The sequence below is a fragment of the Schistocerca cancellata genome, chromosome 7 (genome assembly GCF_023864275.1).
Source record: "Schistocerca cancellata isolate TAMUIC-IGC-003103 chromosome 7, iqSchCanc2.1, whole genome shotgun sequence".
Lineage (NCBI taxonomy): Eukaryota > Metazoa > Arthropoda > Insecta > Orthoptera > Acrididae > Schistocerca > Schistocerca cancellata.
Window position 1 is genome coordinate 393,580,413 of NC_064632.1, and position 24,115 is coordinate 393,604,527.

The 24,115-nt window shown below is 43.9% G+C and overlaps 1 protein-coding gene across 1 annotated transcript in view; it reads right to left on the reverse strand.

Moving 5' to 3' along the window:
- Positions 1 to 24,115, reverse strand: part of LOC126092415 (ATP-binding cassette subfamily G member 4-like) — a 417,403-nt gene that overhangs the window by 79,258 nt on the left and 314,030 nt on the right. Inside the window, exon 5 of the mRNA XM_049908002.1 lies at positions 19,570 to 19,715. Within this exon, the coding sequence (XP_049763959.1) occupies positions 19,570 to 19,715 (146 nt within the window). The remainder of the gene's footprint in view (positions 1 to 19,569; positions 19,716 to 24,115) is intronic.

The following is a 24,115-nucleotide window of genomic DNA, read 5'->3' on the forward strand; positions in this document are numbered from 1 at the left end:
TTATTTTGTATTATAAACTTTTTTTTACCTGCGGCTTCGACTGTTTACGTGTATGTTACATATATTGCAAATAACTTCTTCAGCTCCCCTCCCTGTCCATCTCCTCCACCCTCTCTCTGTCTATATCCTCTCTCTCTCTCTCTCTCTCTCTCTCTCTCTCTCTCTCTCTCTCTCTCTCTGTCTCTGTCCATTGCGTCTTCCCCCTGTTCTATGTTCATCGCCTCTTCCCTCATCTCTCTCTGCCCATCTCCTGTTCCCAATATCTGTCCATCTCTCCCACCTCTCTCTGTGCATATCCTGCTCCCCACCTTCATCTGTCCACGTATCCCCTCTCTCTGTCCTGATAATCATTCTCTCTGTCCATCTACTCCACCATGTCACTGTTCATCTTCTCCTCTCCCATTCTCTGTCCACCTCCTCCTCCTCCCCCATCTCTGTGACCATCTCACACTCCCCCTCTCTCTGGCCGTCTCGCCCATCCGCCCTCTCACCATCTCCTCCATCCTCTCTCAGTCCATCTCCTCTTTCCTCCTCTCTCTATCCGTCTATGTCACTCCGTTTTCACCCCCACTCTCACCTACACAGCTCTTCTTCCAAGCAGCAAGTGGTGTGTATACCAAGTATCGTTGTAATCGAGCTAGTCGTTCAGGAGGAGATTTGGAAGATATACTCTTACAAGCATTTTTAAAATATACAGATTTTTCTGGTTGACTCACTGCAAGACACCATTTGAACAACCTATCTGATCTTTTTACCAGTCTCGACTGACGGGAAGGAGATGAGGCAGGGCTGAACGGACGGCTTTCAACACGAATTGACGGAGGTACCACCATCTTCACAAGAATTGGCACCCAATAACTGCCATCTGTTCCCGCATGTTAAAAATTTTGAAGCCAGAAAAGGTTTTGAGTTTAATGATGATGTTGCAGTATTCTTCAAATGGATAGTTTCCAATCCTTAAACAATGCAGTGTACTCCCTGGAACAAATTCCGACAAAGTGCACTGATTTCGTGAAATTTCCCCTTTCCCACGATAGTGGCATATGTGGAACCTCTTATACTTTTAGAACTATCAGTCATAAGATATATTAGTTTCGTAGTACTTCCTTAGCAATGAGGCACGTTGCTGATAATGTGGCGTTGATTCTATGGTCGACACTTGGGTTATTATAAACAAAATGCTTCACACAGTAAACACCTTCGTTCAATGTAAGAAATATTTGGAAGAGGGGAAAATGTTCTAAAATTGCTACTTTGTATATAATTGATACAGTTCGTCTGAGAACGTATATTACCTCAAGAACTAAATTTGGTAGATATTATTAAAACTTATTTTATCTCAAACGATTAATAGATATCCATTTAATTTTTTGGGTATAATACCTAGACAGCAAAATAGTAATCATATTTCAATATTACAGGGTGGGGTAAATAAAAGTGGCCTGGACAAGTGGATACGATTGGATGAGAGCCTGTGCGACATTAACTGAGGAGGAACAGACCTACAGTTACTTCCAACAGGATGGAGTAACTGCCCATACAGCCGGCCGATCCTTGGAGCACATTTACACAATCTTCACGCCTGACACAATTGTTAGCAGATGTTAGTCTATTCCCGGACCTAGATGGCCACATATGTCGCCTGATCTGTCAGTGTGCGATTATTTTATGTGGGGAGCCTTCAAGTCTAATACGGTTCTTATCTCTGGAGTAGAGGTAGCCATGTCCACAGAATAGATATCTATCTAAATTATGCGATGACGCCCGTGAAAGGATCTCAGTACTCGCCACTGTTGTCACTCCAAACCTCATATGACAACAAGCAGTAACACGTGAGTGGATGAAACTCAAAAGGTCCAGAGACTTTCCAAATCGTGAGATATTGAACAGCTTAGTATGAAACCCGACTAAAATCTAGAGAACCAAGCTGGGTAAGGACTTCAGAACACTCCCACAGAAAGCTAGGAGCTAAGAGATATGTGGAGAAATTATTGGACGTTCTTCCACGATCATAATAAAAGTAATGTAGAGCCAACAATCCAGCTCCCAGGTGCGAACCAACCAAGAAAAATATGAAGCCTCCTCAACCGTATCATATCTGGCTGCGCCGTGACAAAAGCGATGCTACACAAATGGGGAATCACCGATGATAACCAATACAACTGCGGAACATCGGAGTAAACACTAGAGCAAATTCCGAACGACATCACAAAACGAAAATTCATGGGTACTAGGAAAGACTTGGTAGATGCAACACCTACAGCAGTTAACTGGCTTTGGGCATCCAATTATGATTGTAAATAGATAGCTCAGCTTCTTTTCTCTTCTACCTCTTCTCCAGCTTTCATTATCACCTATATATATATATATATATATATATATATATATATATATATATATATATATATGTCGAATTCTTGCCATACCCGTCCCAACATGGCATCGTCGGCTGTGGCATTCCCGTATTCTCTCCCGGAGCTCTGCTACATCACGTGGTAGAGGCGGTACATACACTAGATCTTTAGTTTGTCCGTACAGAAAAAAGTCACACGGAGTGAGATCTGATGATCGGGGAGGCCATTTCATGAACTCCAACACACAGAAAGCTCGCTCCGCACCTGAACTCGCCATGTTTGCGACTAGCGCTAACTATCGGCAAATTACCAAACTACGCTGTGGCGGTATATATGAAGAGAAAAAAACTTTCAGGGTTTCTTTTCAAAATGGCATACGTATGATATCAATACAATGTTTGGTTCTTGTGCAATAAATAATTAAAAGTGTTCCCGGACTTTATATACACCCTGTATGTTTATACACTCCTGGAAATGGAAAAAAGAACACATTGACACCGGTGTGTCAGACCCACCATACTTGCTTCGGACACTGCGAGAGGGCTGTACAAGCAATGATCACACGCACGGCACAGCGGACACACCAGGAACCGCGGTGTTGGCCGTCGAATGGCGCTAGCTGCGCAGCATTTGTGCACCGCCGCCGTCAGTGTCAGCCAGTTTGCCGTGGCATACGGAGCTCCATCGCAGTCTTTAACACTGGTAGCATGCCGCGACAGCGTGGACGTGAACCGTACGTGCAGTTGACGGACTCTGAGCGAGGGCGTGTAGTGGGCATGCGGGAGGCCGGGTGGACGTACCGCCGAATTGCTCAACACGTGAGGCGTGAGGTCTCCACAGTACATCGATGTTGTCGCCAGTGGTCGGCGGAAGGTGCACGTGCCCGTCGACCTGGGACCGGACCGCAGCGACGCACGGATGCGGGCCAAGACCGTAGGATCCTACGCAGTGCCGTAGGGGACCGCACCGCCACTTCCCAGCAAATTAGGGACACTGTTGCTCCTGGGGTATCGGCGAGGACCATTCGCAACCGTCTCCATGAAGCTGGGCTACGGTCCCGCACACCGTTAGGCCGTCTTCCACTCACGCCCCAACATCGTGCAGCCCGCCTCCAGTGGTGTCGCGGCAGGCGTGAATGGAGGGACGAATGGAGACGTGTCGTCTTCAGCGATGAGAGTCGCTTCTGCCTTGGTGCCAATGATGGTCGTATGCGTGTTTGGCGCCGTGCAGGTGAGCGCCACAATCAGGACTACATACGACCGAGGCACACAGGGCCAACACCCGGCATCATGGTGTGGGGAGCGATCTCCTACACTGGCCGTACACCACTGGTGATCGTCGAGGGGACACTGAATAGTGTACGGTACATCCAAACCGTCATCGAACCCATCGTTCTACCATTCCTAGACCGGCAAGGGAACTTGCTGTTCCAACAGGACAATGCACGTCCGCATGTATCCCGTGCCACCCAACGTGCTCTAGAAGGTGTAAGTCAACTACCCTGGCCAGCAAGATCTCCGGATCTGTCCCCCATTGAGCATGTTTGGGACTGGATGAAGCGTCGTCTCACGCGGTCTGCACGTCCAGCACGAACGCTGGTCCAACTGAGGCGCCAGGTGGAAATGGCATGGCAAGCCGTTCCACAGGACTACATCCAGCATCTCTACTATCGTCTCCATAGGAGAATAGCAGCCTGCATTGCTGCGACAGGTGGATATACACTGTACTAGTGCCGACATTGTGCATGCTCTGTTGCCTGTGTCTATGTGCCTGTAGTTCTGTCAGTGTGATCATGTGATGTATCTGACCCCAGGAATGTGTCAATAAAGTTTCCCCTTCCTGGGACAATGAATTCACGGTGTTCTTATTTCAATTTCCAGGAGTGTATATTTGTATATTCTTGATACGAATGTGAAAGCCACAATTTTGATTTAACGAACTAAAATTACATAATTTTTATTACTGATTACTGGGCGTTCGACGAGTTATTTAAAGAAAATATTTTTATTAATACGCCAATAATATGAGGTTGTCACTGAAAATTAAATGAAATAGAAAAAAAAATCAGCAAGTGGAGAAGATTCTTTTAGGAAACAAGAAAAATAATGAGGAATGCAAAATAGTGCTTCTCAAAGAGGGGAAACGCAAATAAACTTTAAAGAACTACAGTACCGTCTACCACGACAATGCTAATTCTGATATTTAGTAAAACTGCACACAATCATTACTAAAGCAGCGCGAGAATATTGTAATAAATATCGAGTCCATAGCTACAGGTTTCTGGAGGGGCAAATCCCCTCTTGTTCCCAATTTCTGGCGTCTATCATCGTGCTTAGTGTGATAGGCACTAGTATGTATCGTAATCTGTATCCTGAGTCTGGAAAGAGCTGCGTAGCTACAGACGCGCATCTGTTTCGGAAGGGAAGCAAACAAAGAACTTGGGAGCTCCTGATAGGCAGGCATTAGTCTGTGCAAGCACAGCTGTGCCTGTTACTTAAGCCGCTTTCTGCGTGGAAAGTCGAGCCGCGCGGTTACGCAATGAAGTCCTACCGGGTCACCTCTAACCTACGATTCGTGAAGACAGGCAGGGAACTGCATTCATTATTAGTCAAGTGGCAAGGCTGTGGTCGTGGTGTGGGAACTGTTCTCGGAAAGCAACTGTTCGGAGCGGTCTTTCTTTTAGTGCACTATCGGTCTTTTAGTCCTCGCGCACTACGCTTAAATGCTACACTCGGAAGACGAAAACCGAATTTCGAAGAAAGGTGTCGTGTTTATATTTTATGTCAGTATCGATTTTGCTAGCCTGATTAGACATCATTAGCCCGAGCATCTGCAAAATATCTGTCCGATTTGGTCTTCACGATGAAGCGAGATTATGACTACACGTGTAACATTTTTTTTTAAAGGAGGGACTACGATTTCCCTACAGATGCCAGTAAATTAGTAAAGGCGGACGGAGGGAGAGGGAGAAAGAGGGGGAGAAGAAAGAAGAGAAGAAAGAGTACTAGGAGGAGGAGATTGCAAAAGAAGAGATGCTTAAAAATTTTGTCCACGCCAGTTAATGCGTTCGAAACTGTTTCACTAATCCGCCAATACTGCGCAGGTTCAGTAGCCGAAGATTACTATATTCCGACGTTTTGGAATGGGTAAAAAATTTCGGAATGGGAACAAAAACATTCAATCCTGTACACAGAATTACTGAATGTTTTGTCACTAGTTACCAACTGTGTAAGAGAGTCTTCTGCACTGAAAAACAGAGTGAGTTTAGCAGTTTAAAAATTAGTCAGATTTTCACAATATACGGTTGTTGTCAGTCAATTCGATTGTACTAATGCAGCAAACATATAAACATTTACAGATCTCTTTCTGTCTGATAGAGATGAAATGTGCTTCTCCTCAGTTAAACAAATGAAATGAACTTCCTGCTCAGTGGAACAGTTGTTTTCCTGCAGTTCACACGAAATTACTTCGCCAGCCACTGTGGCCGAGCGGCTCTAGGCGCTTCAGTCTGGAACCGCGCGACCGCTACGGTCGTAGGTTGGAATTCTGCCTCGGTCATGGATGTGTGTGATGTCCTTAGGTTAGTTAGGTTTAAGTAGTTTTAAGTCCTAGGGGACTGATGACCTCAGATGTTAAGTCCCATGGTGCTCAGAGCCATTTGAACAAAATTACTTCTGCCACATTAACCAATAATTTTAAAACCAAGTAAGAAATTCACCTCCAATGCACGTTTGAAAAACGGTAAAACTTTTAGTGGGAGCTAATATCGATTGCGGAAGAGGAAATCCGGACGTTGGAGTGTTTGCGTAACCAACCACAAGTGGTACTGTGAGAGCGGCTTTTGGAAACTCGATTTCGAAGACGTAGGTAAACGCAGCCCCCCAACCTCATGAACCATGGACCTTGTCGTTGGTGGGGAGGCTCGCATACGAAACTGATTTCCGTACTGTAAGTGCAACCACAACGGAGGGGTATCTGTTGAGAGGCCAGACAATGTCCGGTACCTAAAGAGGAGCAACAGCCCACTCAGTAGTTGCAGGGGCAACAGTCTGGATGGTTGACTGAACTGACCTTGTAACATCAACCAGAACAGCATCACTGAGGTGCGAAAGCCTGAAAGCCAGGGGAATCTACAGCCGTAATTTTTCTCGAGGGCATACAGCTTTGCTGTATGGTTAACTTTTGATGGTATCCTCTTGAGTATCATATTCCGGAGGTAAAGCAGTCCCCTATTCGAATCTTCGGGTGGGGACTAGTCAGGAGGATGTCGTTATCAGGAGAAACAAGACTGTTCTTCTACGGATCGGAGCGTGGAATATCAGATCCCGTAATCGGAGAGGTAGGTTAGAAAATTTAAAAATGGAAATGGATAGGTTAAATGTAGATATAGTGGGGATTAGTGAAGTTCGAGGGCAGAAGGAACAGTACCTCTGGTCAGGTGAATACAGAGCTATAAATACAAAAGCAAATAGGGATGATGCAAGAGTAGGTTTAAAAAAGATTTAAAAAATAGGAAAGCGGATGATCTACTACGAACAGCATAGTGAACGCATTACTGTAACCAAGATAGACACCAAGCTCACATAATGTGGAATTTATCTATGCGAAACGCTAATCTAAATGCGACGAATTGATATTGTGGTGAACGGCATATACCGACCGCGGGAATCTGGCGTTCCATGCTACGAACGCATCTCTGTGTCATACCGAACCAAATATTTTGTTTTATAGACAGTGAAGGTAGTGGAGAGATCGGTCGTGTGAGAGGAGAAGAGATAATGTATTGTTGTGAGACGCCATTACGGTACATGGTAAATGTTCAAATAGCTTTCTTTTGCACAAAATAAAATCCAATAATTAACATACAGTATTCAAAGTGTGTATATCTCCGTACCGAAATTAGTTAATTATCACGGTACAGATATTAGGAGACGTATATCACTCGGAGGCGATGTTAACGATAGTGCGAACCTGCTTTTTTCACGATCATAATTCGTCGAGAGATTATCTCCGAATTAATAAACTTTAACTTACTAAATTGTTGGACCTATCATCCAGATTCATCAAACAACACAGCATACAGATGTGCCGAAAGATTTTCGTAACGAGTAAAGGTTTTACAGATTTCAGGTGTAGCAGATAACGACGAGGAAATTCAGCGGGATCGCACTGTGGAATACATCTCTGGCTTTCATGTGGCATTTCAAACGAAATATATATATTTTCCAAGTTTTCAGGAGAGTAAAGATAAAAGGGAAAAAGGAACTAAGCTAAACCAATCAAAATCAATAACTAAACGACTAGTTAAAATAAAAGCACACACAAAGAATATTTATTTATAAAAATAAAATAAAGAATATTTTTAATTACCTAACCAATAATAATATAACAAAACACCCACCACAGTAGCACACGTTTATTTGCCAACTAGCTCCGCAGATGATGAAGAAATTGAAGAACTCTTTGGTAACAGAAAAGAAATTATTCAGATAGTTAAGAGACACGAAAAGTTAATAGTCATGGGGGACTGGAATTCGTTAGTATGGAAAGGAAGGGAAGGAAAAGTAGTAGATGAATATGGACGGGTGGGGGTAAGGAATGAAAGAGTAAGCCAACTGGTAGAATTTGGCACAGAGCACAACTTAATCACCGTTAACACTTGGTTTAAGAATCATGAAAGAAGGCTGTGTACGTGGGAGAGACCTGCAGACACCGGAAGGGTTCAGACTGATTACATAATGGTAAGACAGAGATTTAGGAACCCGATTTTAAATTGTAAGACATTTCCAGGGGCAGATGTGGGCTGTTACCAGAATTTATTGGTTATGAACTGTAGATTAAAACTGAAGAAATTGCAAAAAGGTGGGAATTTAAGGAGATGGGACCTGGATAAATTGAAAGAACTAGAGGTTGTAGAGAGTTTCAGAGGGAGCTTTAGGGAACGATTGACTGGAACAGGGGAAAGGATACAGTAGAAGAAGAAAGGGTAGCTTTGAGAGATGAAATAGTGAAGGCAGTAGAGGATCAAGTAGTTAAAAAAACGAGGGGTAGTAGAAATCCTTGGGTAACACAAGAAATATTGAATCTAATTGATGAAAGGAGAAATTATAAAAATGCAGTAAATGAAGCAGGCGAAAAGGAATTCCAACGTTTCAATAATGAGATCGACAGGAATTGCAAAACGGCTGAAACGGCTAAACGGGAAAGCTAGAGGACAAGTATAAGGGTGTAGAAGCTTATGTCACTAGGGATAAGATACATGCACCAACAGACCTTTGGAGAAAAAATACCAACTTGTATGAATATCAAGAGCTCTGATGATTAACCAGTCCTAAGCAAAAAAGGGAAAGCCGAAAGGTGGAAGGAGTATGTAGAGGGTCTATACAATGGGATGTGCTTAAGGGCAATATTACGGAAATGGAAGAGGACGTAGATGGATACGAGATGGGAGATATGATATTGCGCGTGAAGAATCTGAAAGAGCACTGAAGGACGTAAGTAGTAACAAGGCTCCGGGAGTACACGACATTGCGTTAGTACTACTGATAGCCTTGGGGGAGCCAGCCATGAACCAAACTCTTACATCTTATGGGCAAGATGTACGAGACTGGCGAAATATCCTCAGACTTCAAGAAGAACATAATAAATCCAATTCCAAAGAAAGCAGGTGCTGACAGGTGTGAAAATTACCGAACTGTCAGTTTAATAAGTCACTGTTGCAAAATACTAACAAGAATTCTTTACAGAGGAATGGAAAAACTGGTATAAGCTGACATCGGGGAAGATCAGTTTGGATTCTGTAGAAATGTAGAAAAACGCGAGTCGATACTGACCCTACGACTAATCTTAGAAGCTAGGGTAAGAAAAGACAAAACTACGTTCATAGCATTTGTAGACTTAGAGAGAGCTTTTGACAATGTTGACTGGAATACTTTCTTTCAAATTCTGATAATGGAAGGGGTAAAATACACGGAGCGAAATGCTATCTATAAGTTGTACAGAAACCAGAAGTCAGTTGCAAGAGTCGAAGGGCTGAAAGGGAAGCAATGGTTGAGAAGGGAGTGAGACAGGGTTGTAGCCTATCCCCGGCGTTATTCAGTCTTTACGTTGAAGAAGCAGTAAAGGAAACCTAAGAAAAATTTGGAGTAGGAATTAAAATCCAGGGAGAAAAAATAAAAACCTTGAGGTTTTCCGATGATATTGTAATTCTGTTAGACAGCAATGGACCTTGAAAAAGAATTGAACGAAATGGATAAAGTCTTGAAAGGAGGCTATAAGATGAACACCAAAAAAAGCAAAACGGGGATAATGGAATGTAGTCGAATTAAATCAGGCGATGCTGAGGGAATCAGATTAGGAAATGAGACACTTAAAGTAGTAGATGATTTTTGCTATTTGGGAAGCAAAAAAACTGAAAGTATGTGTATGGGTTGTACCCATGTATGAATGTGAAACATGGACGATAAACAGTTAAGACAAGAAGATAATAGGAGCTTTTGAAATGTGGTGCTACAGAAGAATGCTGAAGATTAGATGGGTAAATCACGTAACTAACGAAAATGCTCTGAAAAAGTGAGGGACAAGAAATTTGTGGCACAACTTGACCAAAGAAAGGGATCCGCTGATAGGACACATTCTGAGACATCAAGGGATCACCAGCTTATTATTGGGGGTATAAATCGTAGAGGGAGACCGAGAAATGTACATAGTAAGCAGACTCAGAAGGATGTAGGTTACAATCGTTATTCGGAGATATAGACGCTCGAACAGGAGAGAGCAGCACGATGAACTGCTTCAAACCATTCTTCGGTACTTCGGACTGAAGACGACGACAACAACACACAGCTCAGTACAACTAATCTATGTTAAAGAATATGTCGTAATCAGAGACTAAAGGAAATATCCTGTTCAATTTGTAAAAACTTGGTTGTAACCAGTTGGCATAACTCTTTTAATTGATGTGATATATCCCCCTGACATCACGGGCAACAACCTACGTTATCAATCGGTGGTTGTTCCGTCTTGAAATCACAGTTTTCCATCGGATACCTATAGCTAGTGACAGAAAACTTATGGTACATCACAACAATAAAGGAAAACAAGATGAAAAGTGGAAATAAAAAAGTTGGGAAATAGAACTGTAGTGCGACCTCCAGCAGACCAGATGAAAGGGCACGCAGATGCCGACCAAAAACGTGAAGAACTATCCCACTGACGACGTCTTAATGTGAAAAAGGCGGAACGCGTGTGGGAGAAACAAAATACAGCGCAGCAAGAAAAGGCGGTTTTATTTACAAAACAACTATTACTTTCAATGTCTTGATGAAGAACACCTTTAAAGACCTAAGCTGTTCGTCATGAAAATAGGAGTGCGCTCGTCTATCAACATGTAAGTGCGCTTCGGTAATGCGGTGTGTTAAATTAGATCTTTTTTATGTTTAAAAAGTTGTTCTGCAGATGCCTTAGTTATTTTGGACCATTAGATGGCGTAATGGAATGGTTTCCCAATAACTTTAACAGATGTGGATCGAAGAAAACCTATGCATTCTTGGTATCGTCTGCTGGGTTTACGAAATATTGTATGTTTTATCTGTATCGCCACACAGTTCCTTCCGAATTTTCATATTTTTTCCACTCGTTTCACATGTCACAGTTACAACGCTTTTTCTCGATTCCTCAGCTGCCTTAATGATACTCTGAAGCAAAATATTAGTCATAATTATGACGAAGTCATAATAAGCTGGTTGTTTCTACTGCTTACATAACATAAGGATTGTGCAAACCTGCAAACCTGCAAACCTCAACATTGGAATATGAACCGACTACTACGTCTTCCGACTCGTACAAACATCAACATTTATTTGAGCAAATGCCAAAACTGCTAGTCTTCCAGACATAGCCTTCAATAAACATAAGATATCTTCGAGAGTACCCTGCATGCATTTGAATTCCTTCGTCCATTTCTCAAGTGCTGCCACGCACAGCAAAGGCCTTTTCCGCTTTCAGGAATAAGAATATTCTTTTGGCGACAGAGACCTCACAATCAATGCTAGGGCATGTCCTCAAAAGTCCACTTCACCCTTTTGCTTTCGTTCAACGGACATGATCCTCCCGTCGATGTAAAACATTTTATCAATACATTCCTTACAATTCGGTGTAATTTGTTTTTTGTTTTCGTGGCAGATGTCCTGTCTGTCCGCTTTGATGAAAGAACACGGCGAAGAGCATTTGTTTTACTTCACAAGGCTACATCGCATTTCTGCAGTATTGCTTCTTTCTATGCATTTAGTTTTATTAAATGACAAATCTCTGCTCTCAGTTCCTTAATTTCTAACCTTGCTCACTATTTCACTGAGCTCATGAGCGGGATCGCTAGCTGTGGTATGGTCAACTATTTCTTTTCTTTTAAACACCTTTTCTAAAGTCTCCAAAGCTCGCTTTTGCAAACTTCTTGCTTCGCAGCGTTGTGCGCGACTTGCAAATCTCTGAAGAATGAATTTGCTTTTATTACTCCTGGAGCCGCGTGGTCAGAGGCGCTTTGCCACGGTTCGCGCGGCTCCTCCCGTCGGAGGTTCGAGTCCTCCCTCTGGCATGGTTGTATGTGTCGTCCTTAGCGTAAGTTAGTTTAAGCTAGATTAGGAAGTGAGTAAGCCTAGGGACCCACTACCTCAGTAATTTGGTCCTATACGAACTTACCACAAATTTCCTAATTTTACTCCTGGAATTATTTACTAAGTACGATACAACTACATTAATTTTTCATTATTAATCAAATAAATAATGGACAAAAACGATAAAATATCAGCGAGATAAATCACTGCAATAGTTTATTTCGATAAAATTTAATGATAAAATTGTTCTCAATAGAGAGGCTTCCAACTGACGACCTCCAGCAAGTCATATAGAGATCCTGCCAATTGAGCAGCGGAGCCGCGCGGAATTAGCCGAGCGCTGCAGTCATAGAATGTGCGGCTTGTCCTAGCGGAGGTTCGAGTTCTTCCTCGGGCATGGGAGTATGTGTTTGTCCTTAGGATAATTTAGGTTAAATAGTGTGTAAGCTTAGGGACTGATGACCTTAGTAATTAAGTCCCGTAAGACTTCACACACACACACACTGAGCTGCGGAGCCACTTTGATTGACACTGTTGTTTTTAACGGCTTAGAGCAGCACGAGAAATGTGCAAGGACAATAGCTCCATCGCAAGTTATACTACATTCTCACAATGAAATAGGTAACACATCTTGAGAATACAAAAAAATATAGGTTACTTCAACGAGAAATGAAGTATCTAGAAGTATCTAGTATCTAGAAGCAAAAATTAATAAACCTGAGCAACGTAATTTACTTGTTTCCTACACATTATAGCGAGTCATTGACTGGCTTAGAGTAATCAAGTACCTCCTGAAAAAAAGCATTGAATTTATGTGAATTAATTTATTTTAAAGTAATTTTTGAGTGTCAATTATTATCAGTGTTATTTATGCACTGACTTCTTATCCTTCCAGCTGCATCGTTGTTTTTTGTACTTTCTTCCTCATGCCAGTTTGGAATGTTTGCGCTGGGGATTGCTGCAGGTAGTAGTAGCATCTTTCTTTAAGGTAACTCCAAAAGTTCGTTTCTCAAATCTCGTTCCTAATCCTCAGCCCGAAAATTAACTAAGGTGCAGTTATCGTATTCACTTTGTCCGCGTGTTTGCATCGAACTATCCGTTCACGTTGCAGTTGGTCATCTTTGGGAAAACCACGCTAAATAAAGTTTGCCATATTTCGAACAGTATTAATGAATTCTGACACAGCATAATTATAGCGATCCTTGCTCACGACTGGCATGGAACGAGTTACTTTCTTTTGGATTCACACCTCGACTTCCGTGTTCTGCCGAATGCACAGCCACGAGCGTCCTCAAAGTGACATCAAGGCGCGCAGCGGCTTCTGGGAATTTTCTGCTCACGAGAGGCCGGAATGATCTACCTCCTTTTTCCAAACATCTTGGTCACACCACGCACCATCGCTGTATCAGACATTTCGACCGCTTACTTTTTTCCATAAAAGACCGTTCACTTAAACACACATTTGAAATACACTCACGCTCATAAATTAAAGATAATGCTGATACATGGTGGAACGACGCTCTTGAGGGGCGGTTTGCGGGTTTAAATCACCCATGTGGTGCATCTGACCTGCGGTTGTTGCACGGTGGCGCTGGCAGCAGTTGACATACGCAGAAGTGTGTTGATGCATGTCAGTGTACGGTGCAGCGAGTAAGTGTAAAGACGTTTCCAGACGTGCTAATCGTGACTGTGTATTGAAAATGGCTCGAAGAACACATATTGATGACGTTACGAGGGGTAGAATAACAGGGCGACTGGAGGCTGGTCAAACACAGCAGGTCGTAACACGGGCCCTCCGTGTGCCACAAAGAGTGATCTCAAGATTATGGCAACGATTCCAGCAGACAGGAAACGTGTCCAGGCGCTACAGTACGGGACGTCCACAGCATACAACACCACTAGAAGACCGATATCTCACCATCAGTGCCCGCAGACGGCCACGGAGTACTGCAGATAGCCTTGCTCGCGACCTTATCGCAGCCACTGGGACAGTTGCCTCCAGACACACAGTCTACAGACGACTGAACAGATATGGTTCATTCGCCCGGTCACCTGAAAGGTGTATTCCACTGATCCGTGGTCACAGGAGAGCCGGTAAAGCCTGGTGTCAAGAAACAGTACATGGTCATTGGACCAGTGGTGCCAGGTTGTGTTCACGGACGAGTCCAGGTATAGTGTGAACAGTAATTCTCGCTGGGTTTTCATCTGGCGTGAACAAGGAACCAGATACTAACACCTTAATGTCCTTGAAAGGGGCCTGTATGGAGGTCATGGTTTGATCGTGTGGGGTGGGATTGTGATGGGTGCACGTACACCCCTGCATGTCTTTGACAGAGGAACTAACAGATCAGGTGTATCGGGACGTCATTTTGCACCAGTATGTCTGCCTTTTCAGGGGTGCAGTGGGTCCCATCTTCCTCCTGATGGATGATAACGCACGGCCCACCGAGCCGCCATCGTGGAGGGGTACCTTGAAACAGAAGATATCAGGCGAATGGAGTGGCCTGCCTGTTCTCCAGAGCTAAACCCCATCGTGCACGTCTGAGATGCTTTCGGTCGACGTATCGCTGCACGTCTTCAAATCCCTACGACACTTCAGGAGCTGCGACAGGCACTGGTACAAGAATGGGAGGCTATACCCCAGCAGCTGCTCGACCACTTAATCCAGAGTGTGCCAACCCTTTGAGCGGCCTGTGTACGTGTGCATGGTGATCATATCCCATATTGATGTCGAGGTATACGCGCAGGAAGCAGTAGCGTTTTGTAGCACATGTGTTTCGAGACGGTTTTCTCAACTTATCGCCAATACCGTGGACTTACAGATCTGTGTCGTGTGTGTTCCCTATGTTCCTATGCTATTAGCGCCAGTTTTGTGTAGTGCCATGTTGTGTGGCACCACATTCTGCAATTATCCGTAATTTATGAGCATGAGTGTAGTTTTTCTTAACCCCGTCCGATGCGCTAGAAATTGGCATCTAGTTCCACCTTCAAAAATCGTAGCTGATGTTGTATCAGCTCAGAAATTATTGCAGGGATTTTTCACTGATGGATAGAGAGATTCAGAGGAAGGATTGTGTATATAATTCATTGTTCAAATAAGGGGCAGTCAATAGATTCCCGTCCGAAAGCCTACAGTCCAGAAACGGTACGCCAATCAGGCAAAATCGCCGTGGGCATTGACGCGGTTAGCCCACTGACGCACCACGTTGAAGAAACCTGTTCAATAAAACATCGTGTCCAGTTGCGTCGAGAAGTCTGTAAGTGCCTGCTGCACATCCTTGTCCGACATGAATCGTCGATCCTTCAAGGCCTTTTTTAATAGACCGAAGGTCTGATAACCGCATGGGGAGAGATCAGGGGTATAGGGCGGGTGCTCCAGTTTCTCTCACTTGGCCGTTATGGATGAGAATGGCCTCCCAGATCTACCGGCGTCTTGTGTCGAACAGCAACTAGCGGAATTTAGTGCACCATTCCACAACGGTGGTTCTCGACAGACATGCTTCTCCATACACATTCTTCATTCTTCTATGGTTAATCAACCAGTTTTGGTCCTTCGACAGCCATGAAAAGAATAACAGAACATAGGTCCTACTTGGAAGCTTGTAGTAACAACGTCACTGTAATTCACGTTTCAGTATTTAGCGCACGCATATCGGAAAGACACGAATGTCTACATGTCGGTGCTTATACACCTGCATCTGAGTCGCGCTACGTTGTAGATATATGCTGCAGCAAAGTCCACAAAGACAAACTTTTTGATTGCCAATTATAGTAATGAGTGTGTACTAAAAGTATTGTTATATGTTCCACATTTAATTCGCATTTGTGGTGATATCTCGTGGCAATAAACTGGTCAGTTTGAGAGGAGTCAGTATCTGTCGCGAAAAGAAAGCAGCCGCCACAACGCAAGAGAGCAGTGGAGTTTAACGAGTCTAGCGGTAAAGCGCGTGCCTGGAATACGAATCCTTGTCAGACAGTGGATTTTTCAGCCTGCCTTTTAACTTAGCATTCACTTCTCAGTGATGTGGAGATTCACCTCGAAACGTGGTTTGGATTTCACGTTAAACTATAGGCCCCCTTTCCCCAGCTGGATAACTGGGATACGTTAGAAACACGCAAGTCGGCGAAATGGCGTCCAGTTGGAGGATTTGCACCGGGCAATTGAGCCATATACAGTTATTTCTAGAAATCTATACATATACATGTTGTCCCTCGCCGCGTTTTCCACTCTGTACGTAAAGGCTAATCTCAGCTGAGAAACTGCTGACACGGTTTTAAGTATTATATTACCAAAATGAAAAACAAAAAAAACGTGAATATGTCCTGGGAAGATTATGGATGTTAAAGAAGGGAACTAGCTTTTCGTTTTATCTGGCAGCTTCAGAGATGTTTAAATCAGAACATCTTGAGATCTTCGCGCTTCTTTACTTCCTAGTGTTAGTACCCATGTCATGTAATATAGTGCATCGTGTCAAGTAAAATAACATGACATATGATGTCATGCCGTACAACATGACACATACCACCTTGTCACCCAACATGGCATTTGTCATGTAATGCAATATGATACGTACCATTTGAGTTTAAGATACATGCACGCGAACTCCAGGTTACAACCCGTTATAGATGCAGCCCCACTCTCGGATATTTCCTGTTGCAGATGCATCCCACTCTCTAGAAGCACACAAATTTGTGTCTGTTTCTTCTTATGCCCCTCACCATACATAAAACAGGAGGTGGTTCAAATGGTTCAAATGGCTCTGAGCACTATGGGACTTAACATCTATGGTCATCAGTCCCCTAGAACTTAGAACTACTTAAACCTAACTAACCTAAGGACAGCACACAACACCCAGTCATCACGAGGCAGAGAAAATCCCTGACCCCGCCGGGAATCGAACCCGGGAACCCGGGCGCGGGAAGCGAGAACGCTACCGCACAAAACAGGAGGTGGGTCTCACCATACATATAACAGGAGGTGGGTCTCAGAGAGCACACTGCACTGGGGAAGTATGGTTAATTTGTAAGAAAGCGCGATAGGTCAATATGTTTTGTTTTAAATGTCTTTGAATCTGCCGCGTAAGTCGAAAAGACTCTGCCCATTACATATTCACCTTTTTCCCATTCTGGTTATCAACTTTTATTCTACCACAATTTCTGCCATTAGATAGCCATAGCTTAGAAACCTAAATAGATTTCTGTCGATTCGGGCGACGACTTATCCAGTTTATGTTCTTCTTATTATCTTTCAAGGCATGCTGCTCATGTCGTAGCAGCGTATAACGCTTTCACAAAACAACAGTACAACCAATCTTTGAAAAAAACCTCACATAAAATTCGAATGCGCCAGATTTTTGAAAGCAAGTTTTCAATATTATCGCAATAATGCATTTTTATATATTTTATTCACTTTAAAAGGTTATGGTGCAATGAATTTGAAGTGCTACATTTAGCTTGAGTTTAAGCCACCGTATCTCGACAACGGATAAAGATTTTTGGATTAAAAAACTCGTTTTGACTTTACCTATCTTCGTGCAAAGTTTGAACCGATTCGTACAAGTTTGAAGTATAGAAGTGGCGCGCTTCAAAGACCCCAGAAAAACGTTTTTCTTGCATGTAAAATCCAAACGAAGCAAGATTTTGTAACATGGCTAGAGTTTATCTTAGACCAAGGTCCGATACACAGTTGGAGCAAATGTGAATCATTTCTCCCTCCAGTCCGCAGTTATTTGAGGGTGACTATTTTTGCACTTAAAATCCAAACGAGGATGACTGTTTTTGCACTTCAAATCCGAACGATGGACATACAAATGATTTCATCAGCTGAGCATTAATTTCAGCCAGATCAAAATCTTTTGCAAAAGAAATTAATCCATTTGCAGAATGTGCCTGGGCGCCAACTCCGGTTCATCGTTCAAACCTTGCGTAATATACTGTAACACAGTTACAGTAAGACACATGTTCGAATGTTTATACAAATGTCAGCTGGTCCAGGCTAATCCAAAAACTCTTTACCACATGTTGATAGCTCAGATAGGAACTGAATATCAAGAAGCTCTCCCCCCAAACCGCGATTCTGCGTTTGGCCTTTTCCGACATAGTTGCTAAAGTGCTTCCGCGCTATAATGGTAGACTGTCTCATGTTGAAGTTTTGTGTACATAATTTTTCACCACTACGCCAGGCAAGTCGCACGGTCGTAGATACTTAACGCTACGCGCGCAAAGCCGGGGCACGTCGCTAGTTGTATAAAGCAGTCGTGTTTGTCGCCTCAGATTGAAAGCCTTCCACATGACGGTCTAGTTACCCCAGATGCGCTGCCCCGATCAATAACTCCACACGATCGTTTCATTTCTTGATCTTCTTGCTGCATGTAAAGACCTAACTTGGCGGTGTTTGCGCCGCAATAGAAGATACTGAAGTCTTGCTATTTATTTTTAGCACACCTCTCTGCTGCCTGTGCGAAAACTTTCAACACCAACATTAACAAATGTTATATCACTGCAACTGCCTTTTCCACAACTTTCTAATGTCGTAAAAAAATATTCTGTACAACTAAAAAAGATATATGGTTTAATATCTAGGGCGATACGAAAGTTGATAGAATTGCACACACAGCAGAATTATATGGCATTCTGCGTACTATGTTTTCCCGGAAACATCGCGTCGATATCTTGAACCATGTTACGTGTTACGAGACTCGCCCAATGAATGTTGAGTTGTATACTTTATATAAAAGTAATTCTCATTAATTTCTTTTCTCCGGACGAGTCTGATGTTGACTCAAGTCGGAAGGCGTTATAGTAAACGATCAATTAGGACCATTACATTAATTAGTGGTATTATGATAGCGGGCACGTATTGTAATACCATTTATTGGCAAAAGCCTTTACCTTATCCATATAGTCTGGATCACTAAATTATTTTGCAACAGAGTAATTTATGAGTTGTAAAACCGTTGATGGCGATGTTATACAACACACACACACACACACACACACACACACACACACACACACACACTTTGTTAAATGAAATCGCTGTCCCTCTTCCCTAACACATGACCTTCGGGGAACTGGTTAGGTTTTTATCTTTTTCTTCGTTCGCTAATGACAGCACACATCTAAAACGTCGGCGAAGTACTGAAACACTCCAGCTGTCTTACGCAAACGAGTATGAGTTTCAGCGTTGTCTTAGTTATTGCGGTAACAATTCAGTATACACTTTCCTGTTACAAACTGAAATGGCTCTGAGCACTACGGGACTTAACATCTGAAGGCACCAGTACTCTTGAACTTAGAACTAGTTAAACCTAACTAACCTAAGGACATCACACACATCCATGCCCGAAGCAGGATTAGAAACTGCGACCGTAGCAGTCTCGCGGTTCCGGACTGAAGCGCCTAGAACCGCTCGGCCACCACGGCCAGCGATACAAACTGACTTCAACAAAAGGTGCTTCTAAGTCTAGCCTAAATGCGACAAAAATCTCAATCGTACAGGGAAATTAGTGACAAAACTATCAAACAAGCAACGCAATGCCCAGTCAGTAAATCATCGCAGTAACACAGCTATGATGTCATTGAGACGTACGAATGGGGCTTACGTGGTAGGCTCATCGATGAAAATGACGGACGGGTTGTTGACGAGCTCCTGGGCGATGCTGAACCTCTTGCGCTCTCCACCAGACAGCTTGTCGGTGAAGGTGCCGCTGCAATGAGACAGCCCCAGGGCGGTCAGCACCTCATCCACCTGTCGCAACAGAAATTAAGTCGTCATCACCGGTTACAGACAGTACGTTTTTGAGGACACATGTTTCAAAAATTATTCATTTTATCGCTATTTCACCAGCTTATTCCTTTTCTTGTGCATTTGTCGCGCATCGGCGGTTGTCGGTATAGCTGAGTAACAGATTTAGCGCGGTTAAAATGAGGGATGGCCCTTTGTCCTTGCCGCCACCCTACTACCTGCTGGGGCGAAGTATGTGTACCTAGCTGTCTGCGTGTAGTTTTACACTACTGGCCATTAAAATTGCTACACCAAGAAGAAATGCAGATGATAAACGGTTATTCATTGGACAGACATATTATACTAGAACTGACATGTGATTACATTTTCACGCAATTTGAGTGCACAGATCCTGAGAAATCAGTACCCAGAATAACCACCTCTGGCCATCATAACGGCCTTTGTACGCCTGGGCGTTGAGTCAGACAGTGCTTGCATGGCGTGTACAGGTACAGCTGCCCATGCAGCTTCAACATGATACTACACTTCATCAAGAGTAGTGACTGGCGTATTGTGACGAGCCAGTTGCTCAGCCACCATTGACCAGACGTTTACAATTGGCGAGAGATCTGGAGAATGTGCTGGCCAGGGCAGCAGTCGAACATTTTCTGTATCCAGAAAGGACCTTACACGACCTGCAACATGCGGTCGTGCATTATCCTGCTGAAATGTAGGGTTTCGCAGGGATAGAACGAAGGGTAGAGCCACGGGTCGTAACACATCTGAAATGTAACGTCCACTGTTCAAAGTGCCGTCAGTGGGAACAAGAGGTGACTGAGACGTGTAGCCAATGGCACCCCATACCATAACACCGGGTGATACGCCAGTATGGCGATGACGAATACACGCTTCCAATCTGCATTCACCGCGATGTCACCAAACACGGATGCGACCATCATGATGCTGCGAACAGAACATGGATTCATCCGAAAAAAATGACGTTTTGCCATTCGTGCACCCAGGTTCGTCGTTGAGTACACCATCGCAGGCGCTCCTGTCTGTGATGCAGCGTCAAGGGTAACCGCAGCCGTGGTCTCCGAAATGATAGTCCACGCTGTTGGAAACCTGGTCGAACTGTTCGTGCAGATGGTTGTTGTCTTGCAGACGTCCCCATCTGTTGACTCAGGGATCGAGACGTGGCTGCACGATCCGTTACAGCCATGCGAATAAGAGGCCTGTCATCTCGACTGCTAGTGATAAGAGGCCGTTGGGATCCAGCACGGCGTTCCGTATTACCCTCCTGAACCCACCGATTCCATATTCTGCTAAAGTCATTGGATATCGACCAACGCGAGCAGCAATGTCGTGATACGATAAACCGCAATCGCGATAGGCTACAATCCGATCTTTATCAAAGTCGGAAACGTGATGGTAAGCATTTCTCCTCCTTACACGAGGCATCACAACAACTTTTCACCAGGCAACGACGGTCAACTGCCGTTTGTGTATGAGAAATAAGTTGGAAACTTTCCTCACGTCAGCACGTTCTAGGTGTCGCCACTGGCGCCAACCTTGTGTGGATGCTCTGAAAAGATAATCATTTTCATATCACAGGATCTTCTTCCTGTCGGTTAAATTTCGCGTCTGTAGCACGTCGTTTTCGTGGTGTAGCAATTTTAATGGCCAGTAGTGTATTTATGTGTTAATGACCGACAGTTTTCTAAATGTTTGCGTATCGTGTCAATGAAGCGTGTGTAGTGGGATGTGGGAAACTGCCTAAAAACTACTTGCAGTCAGGCCAGCACACCGAGTCTCGTTGTTAATCCGTCGAGCTGATTCGATCCGTCACGAAAGCGGTGCTTTAACGGGCAGGGCTATCCGGTCGCGTTAATTCCAACAACTTGTTCGCGGCAACTGTAATAAGCACTCAGGAAAAAGTAATAGTTACTGCCTGCGGACATGTACATCAAAACACATTCTCCACAAGCCACCGTATGATGCATGGCAGAGATACCACGCACCACTATTACTTGTTTCCTTTCCTGCTCCGCTAGCAAACAGAGCGAGGGAAAAGCCACTATCTAAAAGTCTCTGTGCGAGCCTTAGTTTATCGCATCTTATCTTCGTGGTCCTTCGGTGACATATACGTTGGCTATAGAGAAACGTTCTGCAGTCAATGCCTCAAATACCTGTTCTCTGATTCGCGAATAGAGCGTCGTGTTCCCTCCATGGATTCCTATTTCCTTCTCCGTGATACTTGCGAGCAGGTCAAACGAACCGATAACAAATCTAGCAGCACGACTGTGAATTGTCTCGATGTCTTCCTTTAATCCCACTTGGTAGGAATCCCAAACACTCAAGAATGGGTCGCACTGGCGTTCTATTCGCCGTCTTCTTTACATATGAACTACACGTTCCCGAAATTCTCCCAATTAAATGCATTCAAGCATTCACCTTACGTGCTACCGTCCTTACGTTCTCATTCAACTTCATATCGCTTTGTCGCGTTACGCCTAGGAATTTAATTGACGTGACTGTGTCAAGGAGGACCCTACTAATGCTGTATTCGAGCGTTACATTATAGTTTTTCCTGATCATCCAACTTAATTATATTTTTCTACATTTGGAGCAAGTTGCAATTAATCGCACCAACTAGAAAGTCTGTCTACAGTCATGTTGGTCCGCAGCTCGTGGTCGTGCGGTAGCGTTCTCGCTTCCCGCGCCCGGGTTCCCGGGTTCGATTCCCGGCAGGGTCAGGGATTTTCTCTGCCTCGTGACGACTGGGTGTTGTGTGCTGTCCTTAGGTTAGTTGGGTTTAAGTAGTTCTAAGTTCTAGGGGACTGATGACCATAGATGTTAAGTCCCATAGTGCTCAGAGCCATTTCAACCATTTGAACAGTCATGTTGTATATTTCTACAGTCACTCAAGGACGACACCTCCTCGTACACCACAGTGTTATCAGCAAACAGTCACAGATTGCTGTTCATGTTACCAGTCAGATTATTTATTTGTATAGAGAATATGGTTCAAATGGCTCTGAGCACTGTGGGACTCAACATCTGAGGTCATCAGTCCCCTAGAACTTAGAACTACTTAAATCTAACTAACCTAAGGATATCACACAGATCCATGCCCAAGGTAGGATTCGAACCTGCGACCGTAGCAGTTGCGCGGTTCCGGACTGAAGCGCATAGAATCACTCGGCCACCGCGGCCAGCTGTATAGAGAGCAAGAGTGGTCCTATCACACTTCCCTGGGGCAATGCTGACGAAGAACATTCTCAGCTGAGGACGACGTAGTGGTTTCTAGTACCTAAAAAGTCTTTCAAGTCACAGAAAATATTAGTTACAGGCTCCCAGGTAGAGGCCATTTTCCTTGACTTCCGGAAGGCGTTTGGTACAGTTCCGCACTGTCGCCTGATAAACAAAGTAAGAGCCTATGGAATATCAGACCAGCTGTGTCGCTGGATTGAAGAGTTTTTAGCAAACAGAACACAGCATGCTGTTCTCAATGGAGAGCCGTCTACAGTCGTTAAAGTAACCTCTGGCGTGCCACAGGGGAGTGTTATGGGACCATTGCTTTTCACAATATATATAAATGACCTAGTAGATAGTGTCGGAAGTTCCATGCGGCTTTTCGCGGATGATGCTGTAGTATACAGAGAAGTTGCACCATTGGAAAGTTGCAGCGAAATGCAGGAAGATCTGCAGCGGATAGGCACTTGATGCAGGGAGTGGCAACTGACCCTTAACATAGACAAACGTAATGTATTGCAAATACATAGAAAGAGGGATCCTTTATTGTATGATTATATGATAACGAAACAAACAATGGTAGCAGTTACCTCTGTAAAATATCTGGGAGTATGCGTACGGAACGGTTTGAAGTAGAATGACCATATAAAATTAATTGTTGGTAAGGCGGGTGCTAGGTTGAGATTCATTGGGAGAGTCCTTAGAAAATGTAGTCCATCAACAAAGGAGGTGGCTTACAAAACACTCGTTCGACCTATACTTGAGTATTGCTCATCAGTGTGGGATCCGTACCAGGTCGGGTTGACAGAGGCGATAGAGAAGATCCAAAGAAGAGCGGCGCGTTTCGTCACAGGGTTATTGGTAAGCGTGATAGCGTTACGGAGATGTTTAGCAAACTCAAGTGGCAGACTCAGCAAGAGAGGTGCTCTGCATCGCGGTGTAGCTTGCTGTCCAGGTTTCGAGAAGGTGCGTTTCTGGATGAGGTATCGAATATATTGCTTCCCTCTACTTATACCTCCCGAGGAGATCACGAATGTAAAATTAGAGAGATTCGAGCGCGCACGGAGGCTTTCCGGCAGTCGTTCTTCCCATGAACCATACGCGAGTGGAACAGGAAAGGGAGGTAATGACAGTGGCACGTAAAGTGCCCTCCGCCACACATCGTTGGG